Below are 21,626 nucleotides of genomic sequence, written 5' to 3'. Positions count from 1 at the left end.
TATCCAAAAGTAGCCTACAGTTGAAATAGTTAGCTTAATCTAATGGATGGGGAGCTGCTACATTAGAGGATAAATGCTGATGTTTCAACGTAGTGGATAAATGGTTAAAATAAACTACATAAGACAAAAGTAATGGACAAACAGTTGATAGTTAGCTAAACATAATGGATATATAGATAGGATATAGATAGAAGTAGACTAATATAGATGGCTAGAATAGACAGATAGCTGATAGTTAGCGAAATTAGCCTAATGGTTTGCTAAACGGTTTTAGTAGCAGCTAAGTCAATAAAGCAGCTATGATAAATGGTTGAAATAAATGTACTTGCGTCATTAGTTTAATACTTGTAGTTTTATTATTTGACATCTAACTAGATGTTTAGCACACACCCATTGCCTTTGTGTGTATTGCTTGTTTCCCTCCAATGGCAAGAAACATTTTTTTTAACATAATATGAAAATTGCTGGACTCCAACCACAGCCCTATAGACATGTCTGTCACTTACACTGAATCTCAAATCCATTTGATGAATCACACAGTTAGGAAGTCTGGACATATTTGGAATATACTACCCCATATCAAGGGATTTAGTATTTAATAACATTTCCTGTGCAAAACCCTGACGGGAAATCAGTTAAGAGGTATTTAATAATTTTTGGGTGAAATGAAAATAATAGCTTCATCCAAAAATATTCAGGCGGTAAAGTTTCCCCCGTTTCTCTCAGAGACACAAAATCCTCCTCCTCCTCTGCTCACTCAAATCTGTTAATGATCTCTTTGCATTCAGTCCTAAGTGGGAGCAGGCATCTTGCATGGCCTGGGGCAGCGCTAGATGCCGTCACACACTCCAGACGGGACTGCTTAACTGCGGTCTGGAGCACACAGACATGGGGCTGCGGAATGTGCGTACACTGGGAGGGGGGTTGGGACCGAAGGGAGAGAGGGGAAGCACAGCAGCCTCTCTCCTCTCGTCACGGGTCTCCGTATTTAGAGCACACAGGACGTCTCTAATGCAGGCACACAATCACTTTGATTCCCTTGGCTGGGGCCGAACATCTGGCTCGACACTGCATGTGTGCTGCAGGGGCACTCGTGCCATGTGCAGACCCGTACGAGAGGAGGGAGCCGGTCTAATGTGGATCGGGTGTGCACTCACTCAGCACTTAATCGTGCAACAGAGGTCACTCGACTTAACGCCCAGGTGAACCCGGTTCAATTGCACAGCAGAGAAACAGTTTATCTTCATTTTACAAAAAAGTTTATTATCTTTTAAAATGTTTGTACACTCAGTATGACAATGTGCTTACACAATACTTACAGTAGAATAGGGTGAAACTTACTTTGTACATAGAAAAATAATAATAAACAGAAACAAAAAAACAAAAAAAAAGGAAACAAAAGAAAATCCCCCCCACTGCTGAAATAAAATAGAGGACTGTGAGTCAGTGGGGTCCTAGGTTTGACAGACTGATGTGGGAACTGCATCAGGAGGGCGGAGCTGGTCAGGATGAGTGGGTGGGCTCCCTGACCCGACTCTCCTGCATACAGCCTTGGTAAATTTACACATTATTTACACTTTCAATCATGAAATGATAATCCTTTTACAAAGTGTCTGCTTATTTAAACATTCCCAAAAACTATTATTCAATATATTCACATATAAAGCAATGTACATATGTTGGAATTTTGTTAAATGCAATTTAATAGGCTGGACCAAATCAGTGAACTTATGCTAATGAAACGGCCTCGACATTCCTGAAAATCTTGTAACTTAATGAATGAGTTTGTGGAGCAAGGCTGAAGAAAATTGTTGCCTAATTAGGACAGTGATAAAAAAAAAGAACCAGAACACACAAGATGTTTAGAAATGGTTAAAACTGCAATGCTACAACCTTCATTATCAGAATTATTCCTATAAGAAGAGACCAAACAGAACGAGTTGGGAGAATGGACCGGACAGGAAATGTAAGAGCACATCAAACATGGCATTTAAACCCTGCTCCCGTTAATTATACATAAATTCATAAAAGACATATCGATCAATGTGTCTACCTGCTGGTTCCTGGCTGATCCCTAAGTGTGTTGTGAGTAAAAGCTCATCCCAGTGAGGGCCATGTTACTTGAAGCAGGAGATATGGAAAACGTAGGAATTTCCATAAGGATACCACTCAGACCTCAGCCTTCATCATGCATTCATAAAACAACAGAGGCTCCAAAGTCTTGTGGTTAAGAAGGCAGGGCTTGAGGAGTGGAAGCTTGGACTTCCACGGCCCAGTTAAAAGCAGCACCAGATACAGAGTCAGTGGCAGGGGGTTGAAGCGTGCACAAGAAAAGGGAAGTGGGAGGGGGGGAAAACACTGGACTGTTCTGTCGTTGATCCATTTTTAACAGTGGAAAGTAACAAAGAGACTCTGATAAATATGATACCAAAGCTGATTCCATTGAGTAATCCTCATTCAGGACTAGAAGAGTTTAAAAAGTGGAATTGAGGTGATCATCTCGGGAACATTTAAGAGCCACAAATGAAAAGAAAAAGCTTAAAATCAAACAGTCAGTGACAACATTAGTCTCTGTAGCACCCCGCAGCGTTATCCCCTTGACAACACTACACCTGGAGCGCTCAGGTCGTTCAGCGACACTCGAGCCTCCGTCACCCTCAGGGCTCCTCCGTGATCCACAGTGCCTGGAGAGCTTCTTGGGCAGCAGTGCAATTCTTAAGTCATAAATATGCGTAAGAAACGACTTCACAGCTCGGGCAGGCCAGCGCGTACATGGAGGAGTGTATGGAAAGGCAAATCTGTGCATCCCCTGTGTTAGCGCAGGACAAGTGTAACGTTTGTGGTTTCTGAGGCTAGTACACGGCCTCGGTGTCCTCCTTGGGCCTGTACACGGTGCCAAATCTCTGCATGTACTTCTTGATGTACTCCTTGGTCTTGTGCTTCACATTCTCGTTACACTCAAGGTCCTCAGGATTATTGCAAGCTTTCAGCTCCTTATTCATGACTCCGTGAGTTAGCTACAGGAAATGGGCAGAGATGACGAAAGATTTAGACGTTTCTGGTAACCAGACAACATGAAATGATATAATTACATTATAGACGTTAGCTGCGGTAGAGCCGATAAATGGAGATTTCTCTCTTAGTGACTTTGCCCTTTATAATTTGCCCTCCAAAAAAAATGCAAATCTCTAAATGAGTGAAACCCAGTGCGTCTCTCTGTTTCTTGTACCCGTGGTATGTCCGAGTGGCATTCGCTGTGCAAACCACTCCCTACATACACAATCCACGGACCCACTGGGAACCATGGAAAAAAGAACACTACGCTTTGAAGAAACGCTGGTTGAAAAGTGCTTTTAGAAAAGAATGAGTAAAACAAAGAGGGAGATAATAGTTTACATGTACAGTGTATTCTTAGTCTCCTCCAGAGGCACAATACAAAAACATTTGGCTGGAAAAAGAAATTGTGGGAGCTCAACTATTTAGTTCTGGTTAGAAGGAAACTTTGAAAACTTTGCCTTTAAAGTTAAACGCTGACCAATACTTTCATTGTGCTCCGACCAAGTAGAGGCCAAGGAAAGGTTTACAGCTTCCCTAACAAATTCTAACAGTATTTGTGAACACCTTATCTTTCCATTTTACCTTTCTAGCCAGGTGTTTGAAATCTTCTGTGTTGCTGATGCGTCCGAGTTTGCAGTCGGGCTTCCGATAAGGATTTAAACATTGCACAATGAACTGGGACATCTGAGTAAGACAAAAGAAAATACTTGTTAAAAAGAAACTTGCTAGAGAAGGTTTGGAACATTGAAACATGATGTTAACAGAGACTCTTGCTCACCTCTTTACGAAATGTCTCTTTACTCTTTTTAGCCAGCTCACTGGAAGTGTCTGCTTCAGCAGTCTTCGTGGAGAACTGTACCAAGAAGAGACGGTTGAGAGGATTAAAAACACTTGCAAACAAACATAGTTCTTTCACATGAAACCCCTTGGCTCGCAAGTGTAATTTGTCAAAACGAGTTAGACCATGTCATAGTGATATAACCAGGCAGAGTCATTTTCTACAATTAAAATCACAAGTGAGGCCCCACCTGTGTGTCTGCTCAATCAACCATGGCAACTGGCCGCAAAACAGTAGCTATCAAGGTCAGTGGGGCATCAAACAGCACCTGCTCACCAGCTACTTGACACAAAGCAGGGATATCCTGCCAGGATGCTGCCTCTCTGGCACCAGCCTTCAACAACAAAGGCAAGTAGGCAACAGCTGACTGCCTGCACCCACAACAAAGTGGCGAGGATCAGAAGCAAGCGCCGAGGGTTCACACCAACACAGTGCCAGGGACAGCAAATCAAAACCAGTTAAATGTGGGACGCTCTGCAAGTGCAGAGCATGTGCCGTCTTTTCAAGTGCTGGACGTGGACACACCACCACTGTCTAACACATGCTGCTGGGAAATGGTCCATGACCTTGTAGCTGTACTTGGCGGGAAACATGGCATGAACAAACACGGAGCCTTCCATCTCAGTTTTTGATGCCGTTTTCCAACTTACGTCTTTTTAAAAAGAGAGAAAAGGGACACTTGCGTAGTTGAAACCATAAAACAAGAAACCGCAAATAAATGAATGCAAGGTCTTCCACATGGTTTCTATTATCATCAAAGTCGGGATAAAAATGAAGAGGGAAAACAAACGAGGCAGAGGAGGAAGAGATGAGCTGAGCCACCCCTCCCCTTGTGGCCTTGAGGCTAGGGGACAGACAGCTGAGCCGGGGGTGGAGTGAGTTCAATCCCTCTTCAAATCTTCTTCTGCATGTAGATACTGATGGAGCCATTTTGCGAGGAGGAGTCATCAACGAGGACATAACACTCACTGAATATGGTGTCGTGCTGAAGGCTTTTCTTTTTTTTCTCCCCCCCTTGAGACACAGCTGAAAGTAATCACTAGTGCAGCATCTTCAATTACCTCAAGAACAAACACTATAATCATGTTCTGCATCCCAGCACATTCCTTCCGGGAACCAAACAAAAATGTGAAGTAGATTCTTCCCCTTTGTCAAATGAGGAAACGTAGATGTTTCTACTATCAAAAAAGAAACTCCAAAAAAGGTCTAGCCCACAATCGCCACGCATATTTTACATTTTATAGGACTCTTGTACGATCACTGCTAAAAACTCACCTTGGAAGGATTCTCATCATAAGTGGGTGTTCCCAGGTCCATCTCTGATTCATGGTCCACACTAGTGTTGTCACTACATCCATCCCAGGTTGGAGGATCCCACTGTGTTTGCCTAATGCACAGAGAGAAACCATGACAAATAGAAATAAAATGCAGGGGGGGTTCTAGAGGCACAAACACACACTTCACAGACACACAGCAATACTTACCTTGTGGAAATATGGTAGTAGTAGATCTTGCCTTCAGGGTCCCGGGCCACTTTCCAGTTGGGAGGTAGGACGATAGTTTTGGGTTTGGGGGGAGAGGGGGGTGGAAGGTCTATCACATTGTTGGGTACAATCATTTCCTGTAGATGAGAAGAAATGGAAAATAAGTATTCGTATAAAAATCCATGTGGCTTCACTTTGAAGTGCCTCTTTTGGATTCTTACATGGCACTTTGTCATTATGAGAGAGGTCCCACATACTGTAGCTCTTAAGGGCTGCATCATTTAGATGTATTCTACCCCCTTGTGGCCACACGGAGACAGGAGGTTTCCTCAAAATCGCATTCTGAAAAGCCCAAAGCTCCTCAAAAGCAGACTAAACTGCCCTGACAGAGTGTGTGCATGCATTACCTGTTGGACAGTTTGGGATGTAACAATGGTGGTGACTGTGCCTCCCTGCTGCACCACCACTCCCTGCTGATGGCCAGGATACACAGGCTGGCCGTGCAGGTAGCTGGCTGTGGGTTCAGCATACGCCTTCAGAAATACAAAAATACAAATCAAATTAGATGGTCACTATGCACATTTAAAAAGCACTTACCGTGTAGTGATATTCAATAATACCATATTTGTTATTTCTATTATTTTGTTTCTGGAAGAAAAAAAACCCCAATGAAATCGGTGAGGCAAAAGGATGTTACTATTACAGTAACATATAAAGTCCAAACCACAAACATTTTTAATTGTTTTATATATTAATATAGATAATATACGTTAACATTGTTTGTTTTTTAACATTGTATATCATTGATGTTGGAAAACACAAGTTAATCAAAGCACAGCAAAATCACCAGAGTTTATCAGGCGCAGGCAACCCTACCTGTATAACTGGAGTGTTGGCCTGTGGGTAGGCGGTGGGGATGCTGTAGATGGTCTGACATGGCTGACCCTGGTAATAGATAGCTGTCTGTGTCTGAGCCTGTGCTGGGGCTGTGGCGTACTGCTGTGCAGGTTGTGTCTGTACAGTCACTGCCTGCTGAGTAGTGGGATCCCAGAGAGTAGTGTAGCTCTGCTGGCCCTGTACCTGAGGGGCCACCTGGGCAGGTACAGAGAGGACAGCCACGCCTGCGTCCTGAGGTGCTACAGGTGGCGGGGCATACTGTTGGGGGTTGCCAGGGGTGAGGTCGGTGGTGGTGATGTGCTGAGAAAGATTAGCGACTGGAGTGGCCTGGGAAGTGGAGGATGGAGAGGCCAGTCCCAGGTCTGTGATCAGACGCTGGGGAGGTGTCTCTTCATAGTTCATGCTGGGGTCAACCGCAGGGGTCGGTAGCAGTACTTTGCCTAAATTGGGGTTGGTAGGATCTACATAAGTCTGGATGGGATATCCAGGAGGGTAGGTGATGAAGCCAGGGCTGGAGGCATAGGCCAGAGAAGGGTCATAAGCCATGGTTTGTAGCTGCTGCTGCTGCTGCTGCTGCTGTTGTTGAAGCTGCTGTTGTTTCTGGGCTTCCCGCTGAGCAACCTCCTGCTCGAACAGCTTCCTGCGCTCCTCGGTGGACAGCTTGTTGCGCTCCTTGGCACCAACTCCCCGTGCCTTGCTGCTGTTTGATGTGTCAAACCTTAAAATTCCAGAGAACAAAACCATAGTTGAATACCAAAACGTCATTATGATATCTAGCTGTACACAGATAACACTATGCTTGGAGGACTCGCCACAATGTTCCCCCCCAAAACAAGAATTCTAACCGTTCTTCAGTGCGTCGGCTGCTCCTCTCGTAGGATGAGGGCGGCGAAGAGGAGCGTCTCCTCCGTCTCTCCGTGCTGCGTTGGGGAGTTTTGTCAGAGACTCGATCTCGATCACGGTCGCGATCTCTGTCCCGGTCTCGGTCCCTGTCCCAGTCTCGATCCCTGTCTCTTTCATAATCTCGGTCTCTGTCACGTTCCCTGTCCTTCTCTCGCTCCCTTTCCCGTTCTCGACTACGTGAAGTTGTGCGTGGAGTCAAAGCTGTTTCTCGATCTCGGCTGCGATCTGTGTAAAACAATATAGTTAGCAAAAATCATATGGAAAACAAATCCAGGCCAAAAAAGTCAGAATTGGAATCCACTTACCATTTCCCTCCTTTTCCACCTGACTCTTCTTCGGTATTCTGTACACCTCCTGGAAAACATGCAAAACTTTTGCTGTCAAACTTAACTACAAACAGATCGTATTTCTTTGAATTTTTCATTATGTCTGCCTTTAAAAGTCAACTTGTTTGAGCTCACCTTCAGATCTTTCCAGGTGTCCAGAAGCCTGGCAGCCATGCCACTAATGTCCAAAGCATTGAGTTGGGGCTCCTGACTCCTCTCACTCTCCACATCTGAGACACCTTCCTCTTCATCCTGAGAAGGAGTTCCTATCACTGATGGGTCCACGGGGGTCGCTATGACCTCAGAGGGGATACTGGCCTCAGTGGTCTCAGAGGTTGGGGCGGCATCAGTAGTAGATTCGCCAGGTTGCGCCTCGCTGCCAGGAGGAGGTTTCTCAGCTTCTTGTGTCTCTGCCTGGGCCTCCATATTCTCTGAAGGTGGATCAGGTGGAAGGTCAGGAACATCTGTTAGGATGGATTTACTCTCTGGCTCAACATCTTTGACAGTGGGTTGCTCTACTTCCAGTTCAGCCTTTTCTGTCCCTGGCTGACTGGTCTGCTCCTCGCCACTCTCCTGTTCTTCACTAGGCTCTTTTGGCCCATCAAGTTCATCCGCATGACAATCATTCATGTCAGCTTTATTCTCAATCTCAATCTCAATCTCCTTCTCCAAATCTAACTCCATTTCTTCTTTTACCTCCTCAGTTTCCGGTTGGTGCTGGCTGCTTGAACTCGTTCCCGTCTCTTCCTCTTTCTCCCCTTTGATCTGACCCTCTTCTTTTTCCGACTCTTCCATTGGTTCCTTTGTCGGCTCTGCAGCTTCACACACCGGCTCTGCCTTCAACGGTTTGCCATCAGGATGTCCTGCATGCGCGGATTCATCTTCTTCCTCATCATCATCCTCCTCCTCTTCCTCCTTCCCATCAGATGCTTTGCTAGCATCAGAGAGCGCACTGTCCAGACTGTTTTCACTGATGATTTTAAGGCGACGGTACACAGCGGGCTTGGAGGTGTCCCCGTCCAATTCTGGTCCCAGTTTGGTCGAGGGACCATCGGGAGTGTTGAGGGGTGTTTGAGCACGGGAGGTGTTCTCACTGGAGTAGCCGTCCATCTCAGCAGGATGAGGGAGAGCTTTTGTCTGGGCCCATCGCTGGATGAAAGTAAGGACTCTGCTCTCCTCCAACATGTTCTTCGTAGATATAGGCAGCACAGCCAGGGTCTTCATAATCTATAAACAGAATCATATAGTATCAGTGATCAAACAGCGTATATGACCGTACAGGCTCTGAGGATTTCAAAATCCCTGTCATAAAATGATGAATGTTTTATGCAAAGTCAATGACATATGTCACCTCCAACTGCAGTTTGATGTTATTGGCACAGTTGCCTTTAGCCTCAGAAATCTCCACCATGAAGATCCACAGCAAAGACAATCCATGATGGTCTAGGAACTGCTTCAGGCATGATGGATTTTGCGTATCCTGTGCAATGCAAATGTGGCATATTACATACTGCAAATGACAATAACAAATGTCAACAACAGTTTAAAAAAAGCATCAACCATCAGGTCTTACATGTATGAGCTTAAGACAGATGAGTTTCTGCTCCATGGTTTCCACTCGGACCATTAGCCTGCAGAGAGACACCACCTGTTTCTCATCATATAGGCCTTCTCCATTCTCTAGCAACGCCTCAAGTTCCTCATCAACCTGCGGGAGGACAAAGTGATGTCAGCACTTAAAATAACACATTTCACTTGGAGAAACGGGCTGCGAGATATTGGCTTGTATCGATGCAATGGAGTGCCAACATCACCACGGTTAACACAAACTGATCTAAAAACGGCATGCCAATTAAAGCAGATTAATTTAATTATGGTGCTTGTGACTTCTGTGTAACCACATTAACATTACTGGCAGTAAACCGATGACAGGACGCACTTCAAATATGACTCAAAGAACTGACCGTGGTGAGAGCACTCTTTCGACTGCGGTCTTTCTTCATCTTCCCTCCAGCTGCCCGAACACTAACTCTGTTCTCCCCACCCAGGAAGCCTCTGCAGCTGGGTGCTCCACAGAAGCATTTCTGTGCTTCTTTGCTGTAGAAAAACATCAAACCATAAAAGGTTAGAATCACTGCAGCTAAACTATCAGTTTAGGTTAAATAAGCACTCTGGATGAATCTACGTGATGATATTAAATTTCACAACATAACACAAACGTGCTTTTAGACGTGCTGCCCAAACATTGACAGCATGAAATAAAAGTGTAGGGACAGAAATGTCTGCAGAGACACCATACCCATATCTCTGGAACTGGTAGTCAAACGTCAGTTCGGTTCCTGCAGTGACTCCCTTGGAGGTGAAGAAACCGACTCTAAGCTGGCCATTGACAGTCCACTGAAATGGGATTAAAATCATCATCAGGTAAGTCAGCAGTCAAGAAGTTCATCTGATAAGAGTGTTGTTTATGTTGCCATGGTACCTTTTGGGTTTCACAGTTGGGCTCGCAGCTGTGGTTCATAAACCGAGAGCAATTACCCTTCAGCGTTGCATCAATGATCTGAAGAGCACATAAAACAATGTTCACTACTTCTACCAATTTACCCAAATCATTCAAACATATTGCAGTTTAAATATAAATATTATTTGCAATGTGTCTTATAATCCCGTACCTCATTATTCTTTAGCGACATGAAGTAGTAGTGGATGTTCTTATTGCGAGCATATTCTTTCACCCTGGTTTTGAACTCCTTGTGGTCCAATACCTCCCCGCAGTATTCCAGCACAAAGGTGTTTCTGGGATCGCAATAAAAATATGATATAATAATACAATCCAATAGAGTAGGTAGGTCTAATTTTGTAAATATTTTGATAATAAATGCTAGAAAAACATAAAAATGACTTACGAAGCCAAGTCTCTAGCTGCCCTTAGACCCCAGCCCTTGTCTTCTGTGAGGATAACCTCGAAGTCTGCATGTTGTTTCATCTGAAAGCGGCGGTTGGAGCAGTAGGCTCCATTCAGGCAACGTGAGGAACTGCAAAAAAATAAATAAATCTTCATTCAAGAGACATTTATAGGAGATGTTTTTCCATTGCGAACAACTACATTTTAAAGGCTTAACTAAGCTGAATATTTATAGCATGATTTATAATGACTACTCCATCCATCCATTGTCTACCGCTTATCCTGTATTCAGGGTTGCGGGGGGGGGCTGGAGCCGATCCCAGCTGTCATTGGGCGAAGGCAGGGTACACCCTGGACAGGTCGCCAGTCTATCGCAGGGCCAACATGTAGAGACAGACAACCATTCACGCTCACATTCACACCTACGGGCAATTTAGAGTCACCAATTAACCTATCCCCATCCTGCATGTCTTTGGACTGTGGGAGGAAGCCGGAGAACCCGGAGAGAACCCACGCTTACACGGGGAGAACATGCAAACTCCACACAGAAGGAACCCGGGCCGACCCGGGAATCGAACCCAGGACCCTCTTGCTGTGAGGCGAGAGTGCTACCCACTACACCACCGTGCAGCCTATAATGACTACTCGTTCCTATTAATTAGTCCATGTTACAAGATGTGTATATTGCTGAATAAGTCAGGGGTTGAAAATCAGATAACGGGTATTTGAACACGTCTGTCTATACCTTCTACACTAATTGTGCAATCATTTTGACTACCAATTAAAACATGTGTTTATTGTAAATCATTTTCCTAACCTAAATGTTTCATATAATAACATTGTGTTCTTCCATGTTTTATCTGTAATAATCAACTTACCACTCAATCATCAGCAGGCGGTTTAAACAGTCTTCCCCGCATGCCAGTACTCCCCTCGAACGCTCCTCTCTGGGCAGCACAGGGCACTCACATTGCATTCTCTTGATATCACGATGAGATTTGCTCTTCTTTCTGCAAAAAAAACAAAACAAAAAAAACATTTTAAAAATGTTCAAAGCTCAAGCCTGGAATGTGTTAAATGTAAATCTTTATAGAAACAAAATAATGTATTTTGTAACTAAGGCTGGACAACAACTTACCTCTCAGTCAGATACAGGTTCTCCTCAATCAAGTCAAAGTAAGGTGGCATCTTCTTAGACCTGGAGTAGTCTTTCCATTTATTGGCATCTCGAAAGTCTCGCAGATTGAGTGTTGGACGCTGCACCTCGGGTTTGACATGAGTTTCCTTAGAGAAGTCCGTGTCTCCTTGACGCTCCCTCTTGCCTGCAGGCCCAGCTTCTGCCTCATTGTCTGAATCCGACTCAATCTCTGGCCGCCTTTTCTTGGGAGGGCCCCGACCTCTGTGGGGTCTAAAATGGTCTTCTCTCGGGGGATCGGGCACAGCAGAGCCTCTGCTGTTGCTGCTTATTTCATGGCCTTGTACAAAGCTTGAGGTGTTGGGTCCACTGCATTCAACAGCTGTTTGACTGAGATCAAGTAGTTTATCCCCGCTGTAGTCGTCGTGGTCATTAGTTAGGGAGTCGGGGTGGATTTCACCTGCAAGATCCTGATAATGTTCATGCACATGGAGGTAGGGTTGTCTGCTAGTCTGTGTGTTTGGTGATTGGTGGTTCCAGGTGGCGCTACTCTGCCTGAGCTCCTGTCCCATAACAGGGGTTTCAGTCAGTCTAGTGCTTGGCATCTGTGGCCCATGACTGCTATCAGGCTGCTGGCACGTACTACTGGGCAGCTCTGGTTGCGAAAAATCCCAACCCAGGCTGAATCCATTCTTGTCACCAATATTGTCAGCACTGTTGAAATCAACCTGTTGGTAATGGGTGAATGTCTTTTCGCCTCTGCTGCTTATATTATGCTGTTGGTGCCTTTGCTCACACTGTCTGGAATTATCAATGCCGTGGGCAGGGTCTGTGGCACTTCCGTGGGCACTGATGTGACCAGCAACGTAAGGCTGCGCGCTGACAGAGCTGGAACCCTCTGAATGGCTGGTGCTATCGATCATATTACTCTGGGATAGACACAACATGCGACTATAGGATATATCATGAACACCAGCACATGGTGTGGAAGAACTCCCCTGCGTTTGCTGAAGTCCCTGATTTGGGATTTCACCAATATTCTCATTCTGCAGTTCTGATCTACTCATTAGACTGCATGGGGATGCTCCTAGGTGCTGTGTATCTATTGTGAGGGAAGAATTCTTTGGCACCACCACTACAGAGTGCAATCGTTTTATAGCCTCGCCGCAATCGGAGTCATACTCCGAGTTGTCACTGTCACTGACTTCACTCTGTTCTCCGAATGCATCCTGATTAAGCAACGTTCTCTTACTCAATTTGCTCTTGTGAAAGTCGCCCTTGGATTTATCTTCGTGATCATCGCCATTCCAACTTTGCATCTTTGCAGCCTTGTCGACCTGTGATGCATCATTTACATGTGACGGCTCATCCGTGTTTGCTTTTTGAGAAGCGCTTAGTTTTAAGTCACAGTGGTCAACGCTGGTGCTTCCTTGTGAAGGCTCACTTTGGTCTTTGTATTGATCGGTCGTGGATTTGCTGCCTGAGCCGTCTTCCTGCTTAGGGATCTCAGCCTGCTTAACCAGTATGGAATGTGTTTTAGCTTCATGCTGAATAGTATCTGTTATGTCTTGTTCGGTATTGTCTTTAGAAAACTCTATTTTTTTGAACGAGATCACTTTTTTAACAGTAGGCTTGCTCTCGACACAAACTGTCCTTTGTGAATTATCGCTCTCTGAGCTGTCCTGTCCAACAATATCCCACCTGGACCTTTTGGTAGCACTGCTGCTCTTTTTAACATTATTCATATTTTGCTGTTCAAGTGTAAGCTGTCCCTCAGATTCAAGACATGATGATTCAGAATTGGGAGGCAAACTTGTGCCAGATGGCACGTCGACTGTCAAAACTTTAACAATCTCTGGTTTAGTGTTCGGCTGGACATCATGGGTGACAGGTGTATCAGCTGTGAAAAGTAAGGATTGTGACCCTGGTGAACAGTCAACAACCTTCTTGTCCTGGCTGCACATTATAATATCATTACTACTGCATGAATTCAAGGTAGCTGCATTCGAATTCAAATGTGGTCGATTATGAGAAGAAAGGCTATCCTTCACATTGGTCAAGTTTTCCAGGGCGGTATTTACATGCATTAGGCTTTCACTTGAGGTTAGAGCTGAGGTCTCAATTTCAATATCGACTTTTGTTTCTCTTGATCGCTTGGATGACGATTCTTGCAAACTCTTATCAGTGCAAGACATCATCTCCTTGAATTCCTGACTACTATGTTCAATTCCACCTTGTTGACAAATCGATTTTTCGTTTTCACTCTGAGAACCTAATTCTGTGGTGTTTGTACATGATGGTGCTTGGCCACTGTGTGATAGGTCATTTGATTGTCTATCATGTCTGCTGGTTTTTACAGAAGCTCTAGAAGCGGTCGCCTGCTTTGAGTCTGGCCTGCTAGTTTTTTTTAGGGAGTTTCTACAGTTCTCCTCTGAGCCAGAGCTTTTGTCAGAGGCCTGTGATTTCACATTGTGATCTGCCTCAGAGTCACTAGAGCTACTTTTTTGCCGTTTCTCATATGTTTGAGGGTGGGTATGCATACTGGAAGAAGAGGATTTGCTGTTGGTCTCTGACTTGTGATGGGTGCTCGATTTACGGTAACTGGAGTCCAGATCAGGAGAGCACTTTCGCTGGGAATCAGAGTCTGATATCCGCTTTGAAGTCCTCTCAGACTTTGACGATTGTGTTCTTTTATCCAACTCTGAAGAATGGGGAGAATCCGCAGACTTAGAACCTTTCTCAGATTTTGAGTAAGAATATGATTTAGACTCTTTATATGAGCTTGAATGGGAGGACAATCTACCAGAGTCACTTGTCCTTGTCCTCGTCTTCCTATGGTCATCCTCAGAGTCAGAACTGTCACGAGTTCTGTCAGTGCGAGAGCGCGAGCGTCTTCTCTCTCTGCGTGGAGAACTCCGGTGTGATCGTCGATCAGAATCGTGATAATATGACCTTTCCGAGCGTGATCCTCTGTCGCCTCGGGATCTCTCTGATCTGGAGTGAGATGAACTTGTTCGAGACCCTCTTGATCTCGACCGTGATCTCGACCTGGACCTTCTGCGATCTTTGTCAGATCGAGATGAGCGTGAGGATGTGTGTCTAGAATCACGGTCTGATTTGGAGTAACTTGAAGACCTTTCGTAATTCTCTGAGCGCTTAGAGGAGCTTTTTTCCTTTTCGTCCACATGTGAACCAGAGGAAGACTTTTTCACCTCTTTGGTTCTGCTGTCAGAGTTTCTTTTACTTTTGGAGTCAACTGATTTGCGACTAGAAGACATCTGCCCTGAATCTCCATCAGATTCTGAGCCAGGGGGAGCGCTATCAGATTGGGACCTGGTTTTCCTTTTGTCTACCTTACTATCCTGCTCAGCACTGCTGGAAAGCTCTGCATCTTTTCCTGGAAAAGCAGCTGGCTTCTTGAGGCTCGGGGTTCCCTTCATCTCAGGGGCTTCAATGTGAGCATTCTCAGAGAGGCAGACGTTGACGACATTCTGAGGCTGGGGTACTGGAAATTCTGGTACACTGGTTGGTTGCTGCAAAACCTGCAACTGAGGAGAGTGGGTTTCTTCTGGCACAGCAGATGTTGTTTTATCTTCAGTCACAGAGACACTGATAATTTGCTTCTTGAAATGCATTATAGGCAAGTCCATTTTCGGTTTGGTGGCTGAGGAGACTGGTGTTGGAGAAGGTGTCTCTGCTATTGATGTCTGCACCACGGCTGCCTGGTTTTCTTCAGTTGTGCTGTCTGTATTCTGCTCTCCTTTGTCTGAGGTTGACAGTGATGAGGCAGCGGAAAGCTCAGTGACAGACTTTTCGGGACTGGTGGGGATGAAGAACGGGCTCTGCAGTGGCTTCTTGGTCGGTGCGAAGCTGAAGGACACTTTCTGGCGACCCTGATCTTCAAGGTTGACCTTCATCTTGGTCCCTTTAGGGAAGAGATGGTTGGACAGCATGACTCTGGGAGACAGGCTTTTGATTAGAGCTGCCTTGGATAGACCCTCCACTGTTACCTACAGTAAAAGAGAGACATTTTTTAAACTTAAGTTTTTGGAAAATCGTGAAATTAAGACATACGGTTCATTAACTTTGTTTAGACTTACCGAAGCACCACTCCCCTCCTCTCTGGTTTTACACAAGAGCATCATGGGAACATACAAGAGAGGAAAAACAGAAATCAATTTACAAAGTTCATACAGCACAATAACTTCAACCCTCATCCTACCAACATATCTAACATACATGGACCACTGACTGAGGGTCCTGGGAACCCTGAGGAAACAACTATCATAGCAAAATGGTAACTTATTTCTCCTCAAAACATTATTAGTTGTGTTATTAATGTTATATGAAGAAATAAAACAGTTATTATTTTAGGTAATTTGCATATTATGTAAACTGAAAATAAACAGAAAACATAAGGAAATCTGTGTCTGCTGCATCTGTGTGACACCTTCAAAATGGCTGAGTCACTTTAGATAGATAAAATGATTGAGTCCTAATTTATTCTATTTCATCATTATACACAAATTATTTAAAAAGATGATTTGAAAACAATGATATGAAACAAACTGATTGACAAAGTAAAACATTGGAATGATGACAAAGCATCTGTGAGATATGACAAAAAGACATAGGACCCCAGTTGGTAGAATGAGAGTTAAGAAGATCAGGAGGGATAAGAATCCAAAAATTGCAGCCAAAATGCAGCCTTGTGGGACGTGAACATGTCCCTAAACATATTGTGTTTGCTGCTAAGTGTTAATGACTTTGAAGCACAACACCTGCGGCCCAATCTACAACAGTATTGGGTGGGCTCCTTCCACTGCCTGCTCTTGTAACTCTGTTTTCACGTATCTTGAAGCAAGCCTGTAATACTTTAAATAAGAATACTTGAGATTTTTATTCATAAAAATAATTTCATTTTAGCCACTTCTGCCATTTACAAATAATGTAGATAGACAGGAAATATACTGGATTATCCAAAACTTTACACAGCGATTAAATCATTGGAATAGCTGAACAAAGGGAGTATGTGGCCATTGTAACTTGAATACAATTAAAGTGTTTTTTCATTATGAATGTTTCATTATGAATGTTTTATGTTGTCTGATGATGGTAAAACAGCAAACAAATGACAATCAGTATTCGCCATGAAGCTGTATCAATATCAGGGCGCTTCTTTCTCACTAGTGCATAAATAGTGCATGGTTTGAGGCCAAGTGCTTAACTGCTGTGTTCGGGGAACAGGATGATAAAACAACTAAGTTCAAAATAAAGTTATTTATTAATTTAAGTACCAACTAATTTCTCAAAGCCAGTGCCTTGCTCAACAGCAGGAGCATGACTTTGGCATAACAGGAAACTGACACACCCCAGTGCTCGCACATGCAAGCAAAATTCTGTCAAGCACAACTAAACTGCTGCACCTGACATTCAGAAGGTCTATCTGTGCATCTTTGCTCCTCCTCAGAACCTTAAAACAACAGTAAATTAAAATGAAGAAATATTGTTTTTCATCAATACCAAGCTGCGGTGCTCGTTACACCTGCCCCGCCTGGCCTTGAAAGGCCCAGACAACACATCATCGGCGGAGGCAACTGCTCCAACACGTCTCCCCTGTTCCTGGTAAAATGCCTAATCCTGAAAAGGAACCTTCCTTGCTGATCCTGACCGATTCAGTCTATTCAAGCATGTAGATTTCTGTATTCTTGTGTTAAAACTTAAAAATAAAGCGGTTTTAAAAAAGTAAGTCTGTAGCCCTGCACATATAGAAAGCCCCCAGCAAACAGGACAAGAGAATGGAAGCTCAAACAGGACGGACAGGATTGCTATTCAACCGTAGGACCTGTCTCTTATTGTGAAGCTACAGCTCTACACAATGAGCCACCATACAGAGAACAGCAATAATAGACCTTTTGTCAACTATAAAATATGTGTCCGATGAAATACCCCCGCAGTAACAGCCGGGCTTGCAAGACCTACCTTCAAGGTCTTAGCTTTTCATATTCTACTTAATTCAGAAATACATTTCTATGTTGACACGAATATAGCAACGGTTAGGGGAAATGTACTTGACCAAAAAGTATGCATGGTTCACTTTTTCACATGATACAACACCAGTGAGAAACCAAACGCATCCACTATGGCTGCTATGAATTAAGAGAGCTGCAAAACCTGAATAGGAATCCATTATTTTATTTCTAAAAGTAAAGGCGATATGAAATAATTATTATTTGTATGCCAGGAAGGGTCTGGTTTTTTTTACATTTTTGTGTGTTTCATTACTCATTAAAGAGAACACTGAAAATCACAATAAAAACAAACAGAGGTGCAAGTATTCTACATGTAAGAACTGAGAATATGAAGTCCCCCCCCCCCCCCCCCCCCCTTTGTCCTATTAAAATGTGAATGTTTTCCATAGGGAATGCTTAATATGGGTGCTAGGAAACAATTGGGTCATTAAATCCTTTAGGATTTTATTCTTTCCCGTTTTTTTTCTCTGTGACCTTCAAAATGAGACACTTCTGCTGTCGCAATATGTTATAAAGAAACAGCTTTAACGTGCAGAGTGCAGTCAAATGATTAATGGATGGGGCCTACTAGACCAAGAATTTCACCCTTTAGGATAATGATGCAGAAATATTTTACACCAAATGCAGGAATGTTATTCCAACGGTAATACAGATCTGTTTTATGTTTCAAGGACATTAATAAACCGTGAGCATAACTGAACAAAATACCCAATAGCAAGCATTGTGGCCATCCATCTTATATATATGGTGACATAAACTGATACCTGGCAGCAGGACCTAGAATTCATTTTCTTAAAAAATGTCTCCTAACCTGCCAATGATATCATTTTGTTGTTTTGTTTCAGTTGTTTCACTGTACTACTGTCAGAGGCACCAATGCAATGTATACCATCTGTATCTATTCACTGACAAGTCAAAGATAACAACATCGATAAAAACATATGAACACAACATGTTAACAGACATAAACAGTTTTTAAAAAAAGAGCCCAAAACATGTTACAAAGGATAGTCTTGTAATTTTAATTGTCAAATAATGCATGAATAATGCATAAATAATGACACGGCCTTGGGCTAAGGATGACCTTGATATTAAAGAGATAGTTTGGGTGTTTTTTAATGAGGTTTTATAAAAGTATATATGCATAGTCACGCAACTACATAAAGTAAATTGAATTGGGCACGCCCCTCGCTTGGAGAAACAGGCAGGAGTACCAACATGGGCCCTGCAGTTACAAGTCTTTTTTCCAGGCATGTAAAATATGATCTGCTGCAGCCCCTGTCCACAGCAGTACATTGCTTTGCTTCCCGTGCTGTTACTTCTGCCTGTTTAGGGTTAGGGATAATATAGTCGTAGATACTTTATCTCGCATCAGGATAAAAAACACTCACAATAATCGATTGTGGGGAATTTCCATTATCAGGATAATTGTAAATATCACCACGGGTGACTTGAAAAAGCTGTCATTGGTGGACAAATAAATAGGGACTGATTTTAAAAATATGTGACACAAAAATACATCCTGTATTCATGCAGGAACACCTTATGATTAATGATCATCTTATTTAAGATGATTTGATCATTTTACTAAAAGGATGTTCAGTGAAAAAAGTTGCCTTATTTGGGATGCAATCAAAATATTTGCTTTTAAACTAAATGTTAAGTGTGTATCCAGTATGGTGTGTATCCTGATTCCAGTTTAATGTTGTGAATCCCAATTTTGGCCAAAAATGTCATATTGCCCCATGCCTAGTGTTGACCGCCTCTTACGTTAGATAAGACATTGACTATGGACACTTCAAAACACCCAAACTATCCCTGTAAAATGTTTCAACAGTAAATTAGTACCAGAAATATCTGCACAGACTGCATCCAAAACAAAGTACAACCTGGAAACTATAGTAAAATTATTTCCAATTTAATATCAAACTAATCTAAACAAGACATGCACTCTGAGTAGCATACTGTGCTGTCTAATACCTGATCTCTGATTTGAGCAGAGTGTCCATTGAGAAACTCGTCTAGGATTAGTAGGCCTGAAGAGGCTGCTGGCCAAGAATAATCCAAATCAGAGAAATGACCCCTCCAAAGTGACGCCATACCTGACAAAAAGAAAGATAGGGTTGCAATGAACTGAGTCCGGTTTGTCCACAACAGCAGTTTACAGCGAAAGCTTTGTCAGGAACTGTGTCATAAGATAGAGGTTGACATCCTTAATACAGTGTCATATAGTGAAACACATGCTTCCCTTCCTGAGGCTCCTGTTATCTGTCGTTGAAATTTGTCACAAATGCCATTTGCACGTTTCAATATGAATGTCTGCTATGGGACGAGGATGTCCCCCTTTTCTCGGTTTGGTGGGCTGTTAACCTCTTCTGCTGTCGCTTGCGTTATATCAGAGCAACAACACAAGCAGAATCTAACGCTCACCTATGGTTTATAAATAGTACTATCATGGTCGAAGATGAAAAGCATGGATGCGGGACGAGCAGAGAACAAGCATCGCATTGTTAGACGTATGTATGTAAAACGCAGGCAAATGACCTGCAGCGGACAAAAGATGTCTGTGCAACGAGGGTTTATGTGAAAGAACACATCGACACTACCGTGAAAGCAAACGGTGACTGGTTCGAGGCAAATTAATAAAGTTACTACAGCATGGCCTGTGCGGGAGAACTGGATACAGCCAAAACATGGCCTTTAAAATGATGGCTCTACTCACTAGAAAACGAATAGAGTGTGTAGCAAACCTACCAATTTGGTGACACATGTGATCAAGATTTGATAACTCATCATGCTACAGCACATATATAAGTAGTAAGCAGGTAGGTGACATGGCGTTAACTTAGCTGTTCGAGCGCAACGCTGGTTTATACGAATAACCAGAACGAGCTAACGCTAAGCTAACTCGGGTATGCTAACATTAACAGAGAGCTTTCTTGTGCCATCTTTAAAGATAGCGTTAGCTCGTGTTGTACTACGTATAATTCGTGTTGCTAAAGCGGGCTGGCAGACAAATACGTGCTTGGGAAAACAACCCGTGTGGCATTTAGCGGGGTTTTATGTTGTAGAGCAGACGTAAACAAACAAATTTGTTTCCATAACCGAAGACGGAACTCTACTAGCATCAGCAGCTAACGCAAGCTAGGTTGGCCAACTCTGGCACTGTACTAGCAACCGCTAAGCTAACGTTACTGTTGTTAACTCCTGTTATACCTATCGATCCTCGATCTGTGCCGGATATGTTAAAGTAAATACTTTCTCGTGATTAGGTCGCTATTTTCTGACTGAATGAATACGCAGAGAGGGTTTGTGTATACGTTTCCGTTTAAAGATATAGTGTACCCGGCTTACTAGCATGCTAGCTAGTGGTGTTTTGTCTCACTTGTGTGTAGTAAGATGGCTAAACAGAGCACAGTTAACACAATGGTAAGTAAAACATCGTAGGTTCACGGGGTACTCACTTTACGAAGTGCTTAAGGTCACAGGGTTCCCCCATCTTCGAAATCACCGGCAATCGTCCTTTTGTGAAACATCAAGCAACAATGTATGCCGACGTCAAATCCATACGGAGCTGTCGGAAATGATCGTCGGCTGGAGGCTCCACTGCTGCTGCGCCCCGGCTTCAGCCCGGGTGGACGCTGGTACTATCGAGCTAGCATGAGCTCACATAGTTAACGTTAGCCAGGAGTTAAGAGGACAGATCGACAACACAAATCGCCAAGAATACCAAGCCCCCACAGCGTGCCTTAATTGGCTCGATACAACACGAGTGACAACCCGGTCTGCTCGAATGATTATGAACATATCATTGAAATACCTTTTTCTTTTAATTCCACACACTGATCCTCACAGTGTCTCTTGGCTGTAGCTGTCGGTTCAACAACATCACATGATGTGGGAACATAGCTGGCGCGAACCCTGGAGCGCACTGCGGCTCCGAGTCATCAACATCTAGCGATTTAGAGAATACAATTAAAATATGTATTTAGCCAACAGATCCATTTGAGAGCATCACACAACTTGTCTGAGAGCAAGCGTCAGGGAGG

General features: G+C 43.5%; 1 protein-coding gene across 2 annotated transcripts; it reads right to left on the bottom strand.

The window, feature by feature from the left end:
- Nucleotides 1-1,246: 1,246 nt before the first annotated feature.
- Nucleotides 1,247-21,463, bottom strand: setd2 (SET domain containing 2, histone lysine methyltransferase). 2 transcript variants are annotated; one of them, XM_084026159.1, is made up of 22 exons: nt 21,042-21,462; nt 19,558-19,679; nt 15,646-15,667; nt 11,549-15,555; nt 11,289-11,420; nt 10,412-10,540; nt 10,178-10,301; nt 9,988-10,065; nt 9,805-9,902; nt 9,470-9,602; nt 9,079-9,213; nt 8,857-8,985; nt 7,641-8,732; nt 7,485-7,533; nt 7,122-7,404; nt 6,256-6,994; nt 5,787-5,912; nt 5,380-5,516; nt 5,171-5,282; nt 3,836-3,910; nt 3,640-3,741; nt 1,247-3,017 (listed from the first exon to the last, which is right to left on the bottom strand). In XM_084026159.1, exons 2-22 carry the CDS (start codon nt 19,584-19,586, stop codon nt 2,853-2,855), a joined length of 7,896 nt encoding a protein of 2,631 aa, XP_083882285.1. In that variant the 5' UTR covers nt 19,587-19,679; nt 21,042-21,462; the 3' UTR covers nt 1,247-2,852. The 2 variants fall into 2 exon arrangements, with proteins under 2 accessions (XP_083882285.1, XP_083882284.1); XM_084026158.1 differs by lacking the exon at nt 19,558-19,679 and having other exon boundaries at nt 21,042-21,463.
- Between the last annotated feature and the right edge of the window lie 163 nt (nt 21,464-21,626).

Source organism: Eutrigla gurnardus, assembly GCF_963514095.1.
Source record: "Eutrigla gurnardus genome assembly, chromosome: 14".
Classification (NCBI taxonomy): Eukaryota; Metazoa; Chordata; class Actinopteri; order Perciformes; family Triglidae; genus Eutrigla; species Eutrigla gurnardus.
The sequence above is the reverse complement of the archived record's forward strand: the minus strand, read 5'-3'. Positions and strand labels throughout refer to the sequence as shown.

Coding starts and splice junctions, on each gene's coding strand:
- setd2 (XM_084026158.1), bottom strand. CDS start 21,076: ATGGGGGAACCCTGTGACCTTAAGCACTTCGTAAA. Junction 9,903..9,987: donor CCAACTGTGAAACCCAAAAG/GTACCATGGCAA, acceptor ATCCCATTTCAG/TGGACTGTCAATGGCCAGCT. Junction 7,405..7,484: donor GGTGGAAAAGGAGGGAAATG/GTAAGTGGATTC, acceptor TGTTTTACACAG/ATCGCAGCCGAGATCGAGAA.